General features: G+C 31.0%; 1 protein-coding gene and 1 long non-coding RNA gene across 2 annotated transcripts; both read right to left on the bottom strand.

Moving 5' to 3' along the window:
• Positions 1-5,062: 5,062 nt before the first annotated feature.
• LOC145005229 (uncharacterized) lies at positions 5,063-6,630 on the bottom strand. Its single transcript, XR_013662528.1, has 3 exons — positions 5,364-6,630; positions 5,167-5,260; positions 5,063-5,094 (listed from the first exon to the last, which is right to left on the bottom strand). It is a non-coding gene; the product is annotated as an uncharacterized LOC145005229 (long non-coding RNA).
• Positions 6,631-8,110: 1,480 nt separating this feature from the next.
• LOC145005228 (putative GPI-anchored protein At5g19250) lies at positions 8,111-9,550 on the bottom strand. The gene is made up of 2 exons (XM_078964292.1): positions 9,393-9,550; positions 8,111-8,751 (listed from the first exon to the last, which is right to left on the bottom strand). Exons 1-2 carry the CDS (start codon positions 9,472-9,474, stop codon positions 8,240-8,242), a joined length of 594 nt encoding a protein of 197 aa, XP_078820418.1. The 5' UTR covers positions 9,475-9,550; the 3' UTR covers positions 8,111-8,239.
• Between the last annotated feature and the right edge of the window lie 674 nt (positions 9,551-10,224).

Here is a 10,224-nt window from a genome sequence, read left to right as displayed (position 1 = left end):
AATTTTTTCAGAAACAATTAAAAGATTGAGTTTTTGTAGGCCCTCTCCAACCTTTTATGGGCATGAACATCGGGACCATAGGACCGCTAACTACAGTTGCACATTGGCAGTCCCACACCGGTCTTGGGTTGGTCTCGAAACAGTCTGGTCATTTGGGATTGGTCTTGCAATGATCCGATATTTTTCGAACTAGTCCAGACGATTTTGGGTTGGTCTTTTTTTGGTAGCGTTTTTCTCGTCACCGGTCTTTTCTTTGGTCTGGTCTCGGTCTTTTTGGTCCAATCTCACGCTCTTTCCGTGTGTTTTTTTGGTTGGATTTCAGTATTTTTTGATTTTTTTGTTTTCAGTTTCACTTTTTTCTCCTAACAAATATGTGATCAACACCATAATGATAGATTATGATTTATTAAAAATGATACACTTAAGTTTAATATAATAATAAAAAAAGGAAAGAAAAGTTAGATAATGTGTGATTAAAAATTGTGTAATGAACATAAAAATTATATGTTTATAAATTGTGGTTACCGGTGTTTTTTAAGACCGGTCTTCGGTAGCTCTCACAATGTTATGGCCGGTCTTGGAACAGTCTGTATTTTTTATTTTTTACCATGGACAATATCGGACCGGTCTTTTTTAGTACCAATCTTTTTTCGGTTCGCTCTCGTTTGAAACACATAAAATCTTGGTCTTTTCACATCAAGTCAAGTCGGAGACTAATCTTTTTGTGTAACTCTAGCTTACCATCAACGTCTAGCCTGGTTCGTATGACGGACATGCTGAAACCACAAGCCTAATTCAAGAGGGTTCAGGCCCACTTAAAAGCCCAAAAGTATACAATGGTCTAGGCCTAGTTAGCATGCCCAACACATGTTAAGACCCAGTACCACAACCGACGATGCCCAATTTCACCCATTCTTTTAATATTTTTGTTCTTAAATCGTTTCTTTTAACTACTGTTGTAAAAATCTCGACTAGGTTCCAATTAATCTCCGATTAATCCATAGGCACTACTCGACTGATTAGAGGGCGCCTAGCGATTAACCTCTGCATACATAATGAATGAAATATTATAAAACGATGAAATTTTAACATTTTGAAGAAGTTTATCTCAATGGAAACTATTTGAGGCATAATTAGTGTTGTATTAATCATACTAGGTTTAAACCCGTGGAATCCACGGGTGATAAATTGAAATATAATTATAGTTTTTAATTTGTAACAAAAAAAAGATATGAAAGTTTAGAAAAAATGAAGAATAGTGATATTAGCATTAATATGAATAAGTCAAATACAATAAAGTTGTAAAAATTAATTAATTAATATGATAGATGAAGTACGATACAAGAAAAGTAAATAAAAGATGGTAGAAAAGTAAATAAAAGATGGTAGAAAAGCATTGTTTATAAATTCCCAAAAACTTCCTTATAAACGACATTGGAAGTTTTATTTGTGAGACTACCATCCTTATCTAAAATTAACAATTTTAATCCGTCCCTACTTTGGACTCTAGATAAAGCAACATACAATTGGCCATGTGATTACGATTATATGATTTTATTGTTGTTGGATCTTTATTAGATATAATTTTCTTCCTGATTTTTTGGAATTTAAAAGATTACAACTAAAAATTAGTTTAATATTCAAATTTCATCTAAAAAGGAGTATAGAATATTAGGAAATAGTTGGTTGAATATAGGTTATTTACAGAAGATAAGTAAATATGCTGCAACCATTACAAAAATGTATGAATTAATTTTAGAGAATCAAAGATATAAATTTTGTTTACAATTGGTTATTGATTATTTATTAAAAATAGCATATTTATCGTGACAAAAATAATAGTTATTATAAATAATAGACATAAATGTTCCATGTTTAAAATAATCAACATAAAGATGTGAAGGTGATTATGGTTAATATTCATTATTGGAGTCAAATGCAGTTCACGTGTAAAAGCAAAAATGTTCGCATTTGGTAATACAAGTCAAAATTGGGTTTCGCATATGAGGTTGTATGGATTGGGGTTAAAGATGCGAAGGTGATTATGGTTAATATTCATTTCGTATTTGGTGAGACAAACAACTCAAATGCGAATGAACTAAAAAAAAAATGACTGGAACATGCGAAGAAAGAGGGTGAATGACGAATGTGAATTTTACAGTAGAATGCGAATTGCGGAAGAAAGCTAAGAATTTCGCATTTTTATTATACAAATTGATTGATTGATTGATTTTTCTTAATTGTTAATTGCGATATATGAAATACTTATCAATTTAGGGGCAATATCGTCATTTTGAAGTAAAATAAGCCTTGGTTATTAAATGAATCATACGAAGGATCTGTTATTTGATTTTGGAATTGGGGCGAATAATCGAACCATTTGGAGTTGCGAATTTCATTTTGAAAAGCCAATCAGTTGGGTTCGCATATAAAACAGAAGTTTTGATTTTGGATTAGCAATTGGGTTAATTGGTTTATTGATTGATGGACGATTCGTGAAGAAAAATGCGAAGTCAAGAAGGAATGTGAAATGTGATTTGTTCAATATTGGAGTCAAATGCAGTTCACGTGTAAAAGCAAAAATGTTCGCATTTGGTAATACAAATCAAAATTGGGTTTCGCATATGAGGTTGTATGGATTGGGGTTAAAGATACGAAGGTGATTATGGTTAATATTCATTTCGTATTTGGTGAGACAAACAACTCAAATGCGAATGAACTAAAAAAAATGACTGGAACATGCGAAGAAAGAGGGTGAATGAAGAATGTGAATTTTACAGTAGAATGCGAATTGGGGAAGAAAGCTAAGAATTTCGCATTTTTCTTATACAAATTGATTGATTGATTGATTTGTCTTAATTGTTAATTGCGATATATGAAATACTTATCAAGTTAGGGGCAATATCGTCATTTTGAAGTAAAATAAGCCTTGGTTATTAAATGAATCATACGAAGGATCTGTTATTTGATTTTGGAATTGGGGTGAATAATCGAACGATTTGGAGTTGCGAATTTGATTTTGAAAAGCCAATCAGTTGGGTTCGCATATGAAAACAGATAAGTTTTGATTTTCGATTAGCAATTGGGTTAATTGGGTTATTGATTGAGGGACGATTCGTGAAGAAAAATGCGAAGTCAAGAAGGACTGTGAAATGTGATTTGTTCAATATTGGAGTCAAATGCAGTTCACGTGTAAAAGCAAAAATGTTCGCATTTGGTAATACAAATCAAAATTGGGTTTCGCATATGAGGTTGTATGGATTGGGGTTAAAGATACGAAGGTGATTATGGTTAATATTCATTTCGTATTTGGTGAGACAAACAACTCAAATGCGAATGAACTAAAAAAAAATGACTGGAACATGCGAAGAAAGAGGGTGAATGAAGAATGTGAATTTTACAGTAGAATGCGAATTGGGGAAGAAAGCTAAGAATTTCGCATTTTTCTTATACAAATTGATTGATTGATTGATTTGTCTTAATTGTTAATTGCGATATATGAAATACTTATCAAGTTAGGGGCAATATGGTCATTTTGAAGTAAAAGAAGCCTTGGTTATTAAATGAATCATACGAAGGATCTGTTATTTGATTTTGGAATTGGGGCGAATAATCGAATGATTTGGAGTTGCGAATTTCATTTTGAAAAGCCAATCAGTTGGGTTCGCATATGAAAACAGATAAGTTTTGATTTTCGATTAGCAATTGGGTTAATTGGGTTATTGATTGAGGGACGATTCGTGAAGAAAAATGCGAAGTCAAGAAGGACTGTGAAATGTGATTTGTTCAATATTGGAGTCAAATGCAGTTCACGTGTAAAAGCAAAAATGTTCGCATTTGGTAATACAAATCAAAATTGGGTTTCGCATATGAGGTTGTATGGATTGGGGTTAAAGATACGAAGGTGATTATGGTTAATATTCATTTCGTATTTGGTGAGACAAACAACTCAAATGCGAATGAACTAAAAAGAAAATGACTGGAACATGCGAAGAAAGAGGGTGAATGAAGAATGTGAATTTTACAGTAAAATGCGAATTGGGGAAGAAAGCTAAGAATTTCAAATTTTTCTTATACAAATTGATTGATTGATTGATTTGTCTTAATTGTTAATTGCGATATATGAAATACTTATCAATTTAGGGGCAATATCGTCATTTTGAAGTAAAATAAGCCTTGGTTATTAAATGAATCATACGAAGGATCTGTTATTTGATTTTGGAATTGGGGCGAATAATCGAACGATTTGGAGTTGCGAATTTGATTTTGAAAAGCCAATCAGTTGGGTTTGCATATGAAAACAGATAAGTTTTGATTTTCGATTAGCAATTGGGTTAATTGGGTTATTGATTGAGGGACGATTCGTGAAGAAAAATGCGAAGTCAAGAAGGACTGTGAAATGTGATTTGTTCAATATTGGAGTCAAATGCAGTTCACGTGTAAAAGCAAAAATGTTCGCATTTGGTAATACAAATCAAAATTGGGTTTCGCATATGAGGTTGTATGGATTGGGGTTAAAGATACGAAGGTGATTATGGTTAATATTCATTTCGTATTTGGTGAGACAAACAACTCAAATGCGAATGAACTAAAAAGAAAATGACTGGAACATGCGAAGAAAGAGGGTGAATGAAGAATGTGAATTTTACAGTAAAATGCGAATTGGGGAAGAAAGCTAAGAAAATACTTGTTTAAATTTATTATAGTATGAAATAAATAAATCTTATAATACATAGGAAATTCTAAATGAAAATACTTGTTTTTGTAGATTGTAATTTCATCGATATCATTGTTTATGAAAACCCTACTAACATCAAAGTAGGTGGATGAAAAAGGACGACCTGCCAAAATAAATTTGATTATTCAATAATATATATATATATATATATATATATATATATATATATATATATATATATATATATATATATATATTAGATTATGCTTGTTAAAAATAGTTACAAACCATTAATAAACTTCACCCTGGCAAATTGAACAATAACAACAACTGAAACAAGACTGTTATTGTTAGCAAGAAAATCATGCATGTAGTATGCATTATGACCCCACAAAGTTATCTTAAGCTTAGTATCCCTGAAATAATAAACAAATATTGTAAATAATATAAATGAAGCTATATTACTTGTTTGTAATAATGGTGAATACTCTATATCTTGAAGATGCAAGAGCATCTTGTGTTTTGATTTATCTTGTTCTGAGGTATCCATATGCCCATACTCAAAAATGTGTCCAATAATATCTACAAAAGCAAGGAAATATAATTTAATATAAAATATCAAATTGTAATACGAAGAAAGAATTTAGGATGTTATATAGCAAAAGTTAATATTAAATAAACCAACCAAAAGAGTTTGACTCCAGGATGTTGTTAGAAACGATAGTATTGAAGTCAACAAAATGAAAGCCATGTGCAGATCCAGAAAAGTTTTCACAATCTTTTACAATTGTATCGTGATAAAAATTTAGTTTTGATTCCGGATGAGCAAACTTAAATTTTGAAGTATTTTGTGCGACGTTAGGTTTCTTGACGTAAATTGAACTATCCTCTTTTAAATAGCGCTTGAATTTAAATACCTCTTTTAAAATTTATTGTTTAGATTAAAAAAAATTGAAATAGCCAAAAAGAAAGTACATTGCCATTTAACTGAGTGGGAGGGACATTTTAGGCATTTCTAGCATATAAAAAGAAAACATATACTATGGACGTTTTAAATTTATTGTTTACATTGAATTTGAAATTTATAATCACCAACCAATAAAAAATTAAAAAAAATAAAAAAAATCAAACAACCAAAAAGAAAGCACATTGCTATTTAACTGATATCCCAAAAATAAAACATATATTTGTTCTAATTAATGTTTTTTTTACTTGTTAACATATGTGTCAAAAACTTTTCTCTTATACATAACAGGGAAAAAACAATCAAACAGCCAAGAAGAAAGTACATTGCTATTTAATTGACACTTATAATATGCAATGAAAATAAAAAAAAAAAAGTTATATTAAAAAACCAAACAGTCAAAAAGAAACAGCAATTAAGTGGAAACAGTAAAAATACATACATCAACCAAAAAGGTAGTACGTTGCCATTTATTTGATTTTGATGGATACAAAAATCCATTCTTATCATGTGTTTAAGTTAATTAGGGTAAGTAAGGGGAAACAGTTATTTGAACTCTAAAATTTATTGTTTAGATTATAAAAAAATTCGCTAAAAAGAAAGTAAATTGCCATTTTACTAATAATGTATAAAGAAAACATATATTTGTTCTAATTACCTACCTGTCTGTATTCTTAAAGTATTTGTGAGAAAACTGATTTTTATTATTATTAAAGTATTTGTGAGAAAACTGATGATTTTAAAACTTGAATAGAAAACTACTGACATCTACTTTTCACATGATGTTAACATAACATTAAGATCATTTTTTTTTATAAAATATAACACGTGTTTCCCTTTTTTTACACTAAAGAATCAATGCTTTTTGTACTTGTGAACATGATTATGCGATTTTTATCTTTTACACTAAAGAATCGATGTTTTTTTACTTGTAAACATATGTATCAAAAACTTTTCTCTTATACATAACAGGGAAAAAAACAAAATATAAAACTGATGAAACAGAAAAGGTAAAGAACAGTGTAGTTTTGCTGACCTGATGATGAATATGTCACCTCTGAAATGTAACCTAACGATGAATATGTGATCTCTGAAATCGTATTGAATAAATCACGTTAACAGGAATCGTATTGACTTCTCAAGTTGTATTGAAATATATCATCTATGCGTAAACTGATTGCCTGATTTTTAGGGATTGACACTATATGGAATTTAAATTGATTAGCTGATAATGGAATTTAAATTGATTAGCTGATTTTTTGGGATGGATATTGCATATTCGACAGAAATCAATTTTAAATTTCCTGATTTACTTCCTGATTTACATATTTACTTATTTACTTATTATTTACTTATTCATAATTCATGTTTGCTGATGTAGAAAATGTTTTCGAACAGAAGGGCAAAGTGGGAACTTCACTTATAATATATGAGCGGGAAAACGTAAGGTGGAGAGGCTAAGGGACTGCCAAGTGGCGTTTTCAGTACTGTTTTATTAGTAGAGAAGATTAACTTATTTTGTTATCATATTAGTGGTATTTATAAACTTTGATATGATATTAGTCATATTAAATTTTTTAAAATTCAACAAATTAGCAATTAATGGTACCCGATTAATCTCCGCCAAACCGATTAATCCCTTGACCCCAGTCCACCGACTAGCTAACGTCGAGCGTTTTTTGCAACCTTGCTTTTAACCATGCATTGTTTACAATACTTGCATACTTTCCCCTTTATTAGAATTTGTCTTCATATTGCTATAAAATGCATTATAATCTATTATTAAAACAAACACCAAAAATACCAATATAAGCAATGGATCTTGAAAGAAATGTAAAAGCTAAATAAACCTCTTTGTTATGTCTCTTTAGACAAAATATCAAATACTCATTTTAACAATTAGACCGAGACTGATATCAATAAGGTTGTTGAAGACCCTCATCAGCTGCACACAATCTAATCGACCTCTATATATGTTATGAGTTTCTGTTAGGGCTCTTTTGCACAAAATATTAAGCACTAATCAAAACTATAGTTTGAATAGGAATAATATCAATAAGGTTGTTGGAGACCTACATCAGTTAAAAATAATCTAATCGACCACCACATATATTGGGAGTCTCTATTATGACTCTTTTGGACAAAATATCAAGAACTCACCGTATATATCATAATATCAAAGCCAACAGGGTTCAAACCCCCATGTTAAGACATATTGGATCATTGGGTCTACCCACATTAGGACATATCGGATCATTGGGTATGATCCACCTCTAAATATATTTGAGAATTGAGACCCCACATCACAAAAATAAAATTCTAATTTATGTCCTAGGTAAAACAGTGTGAAACTCGTGTGTGAGTTTCCAGTATAACAAACTACACAAACACAGCCAGAATAGCATAGGGACTCTACAAACTCGCTATCCAACTCCAATTTAAAAATTTTACAAATCGAACACAAGATATAACCAACAAAAAACAACCGAAACTTCCATGCAAAATTCAAAAGGTCAAAAGTATATTGCAATAAGTAATCCCTCTACAACTACGTGTTAATACAACTTCAAAACAAAACACAAACAACCATACACCATTCAAACCCACAAAAACAAAAGAAACCCCACAACCAGAAACACCGAGGAATGCATAGGACCAATCTTGGAAACAAAATTTACCGCATTACTACCAGGGGAAAAACCACCTTCAGGTGTGTTTGTAGTCAACACCACAACAATCCAATTATCTTCAGAACCAATCCCAATCCCTGAATACTTGGTGTCATTCAAAAACCCAGAATATTGGGATTGAGTGTAATTAGAGATTACAAGGCCTGCATCAAGATTAGGAACACAAGCAGGAAGAACAGATCCATCTCTTGTGGTGCTGACATTTAAATGACATTTGTTTAGAAAATCAGGGTAACTTGAGAACTCTGGTTCTGTGCCTGGAACTGTGTTGGAACCTGTAGTGTTTGTGCATGGTTGGTTTTTGAATTGGTCGGCCATTTTTTCAGCAAGGCATTTTGCTCGGTCGTTTTGTGTTAGGGTTGTTAGGTTTAGGGTTGCACGGTAGCTGTTAATGGCGGAAAATAGATTGTCTTCTTCATCTGTATAAGATTATGAAAAGTTATATCATTTTATTTCATGGAACTGATTTGTTGAATGAATATAGCTTCAAGAGGAAAGGAAGGAGAAACACGAGTTGAGAAAATTGGATTATTCCCCAATTAAGTTTTTGAAATGCTGGATTCGGTTGTAATAGGAGACGTTAACTGATTGAAAGAGTAAGAGATGATTCATTGCGTTCAAGAATCAGCAAGAACAATGATATACTCGATTAACCACCCACCGAAATGTTCAAAAATATAAAAAGAACATTCAAGGCTATGTCGACAAGTTTAGATCTCCATAAAGCAAAAAATGTCACCGACATAAATCATAAAGAAATCAACCAGATCCAAGTCTCACTTATCGTTTATTCGAATCCGTTTTTCCCCACGCTTAATTTCAAGCTCGCGATAGAAATTTTACTTGAATCAAACAGGGAAAAGTAAAATACGAAAAGTAGTTCAGCTTGAGAAAAAAATAGCAAGTTCAAATGTGCAGATAGTTCATGAAAAAAAATCAGAAGTTCGTGAATCATGATCTACAAACATAAGGTATTAAGTAGATTTGATATATTAATGCTGGTTCTTTTCGAATTCGAGTAAATCAAGAAATGAAATTAAAAGCAAGAAAGTGAGCATACCATCGCACTTGACTGTGTGGTTGATGCAGAAGATTGAAAGGAGGATGAGAGCGAGAATAGCGAGTCTTTGAAAATACTCCATGAATATCTTTGATTCTTTGCTTGGTCGGTGAGAGAGACGACAGCAGATAGGAATGATATATGGAGCAGGTTATGTGGTATGGTGTAAAGTGGCAACACTTAGGTAAAACGTCGTCGTTCAGGCGGGACATCATTTTCAAGGCTGTTAATGGATTTTCACGAATTCGCACGTTTAATCCATTAAAGTTGATTTTGGTACGCATTGGTCCCTATAACGAACTCTTGGCAAGTTAGGTTCATTAATCGTTTAAAGTTTTAAGCACACATTCTTTTGCAAATCTCTATCTCTGTATTCTAATTAAAAAAAAAAAAAAAGTGACATATATCATTCTATTGCGTGTACTAATTAATATATATGGTATTCTCTTTTTGTTATATGTCATACTGTGTCTTCTAATTAATATATGTTATTTGTCAACTTATTGATTCTTCATTTCAAATTTCAAAATTTAAATTTCTCACTCTAATTATATTAAATTAATAACATTAGAATAAAAATTAAAATAAAATTAATACAAATTATAAAGTGATATAATTTCACATATTTTATTAAATCAATTATTATAATTTTATATAACTAAAAAAATCTCTTAATTAATAATTTATTTAAAATAATTAATTAATAATTTTGAGTTTTTATTATAAAAGTTCAATTAATTTTGTAACCACGGATAGGGTATGGTGCTTAAGTCTATTCACCGTCACGTTTAATTCCACTCATATTCAATTTAGTGAGACTCGTGTATTATAT

This window comes from Lactuca saligna, chromosome 7, assembly GCF_052625555.1.
Source record: "Lactuca saligna cultivar CGN05327 chromosome 7, ASM5262555v1, whole genome shotgun sequence".
NCBI lineage: Eukaryota > Viridiplantae > Streptophyta > Magnoliopsida > Asterales > Asteraceae > Lactuca > Lactuca saligna.
This window is presented reverse-complemented; position numbering and strand designations above follow the sequence as displayed.

What these genes read in the sequence shown, in the direction of transcription:
- LOC145005228 (XM_078964292.1), bottom strand. Translation starts at nt 9,474, where the DNA reads ATGGAGTATTTTCAAAGACTCGCTATTCTCGCTCTCATCCTCCTTTCA. An exon ending in CCACACAGTCAAGTGCGATG is followed by an intron (nt 8,752 to 9,392) that starts GTATGCTCACTT and finishes AATCTTATACAG; the next exon opens with ATGAAGAAGACAATCTATTT.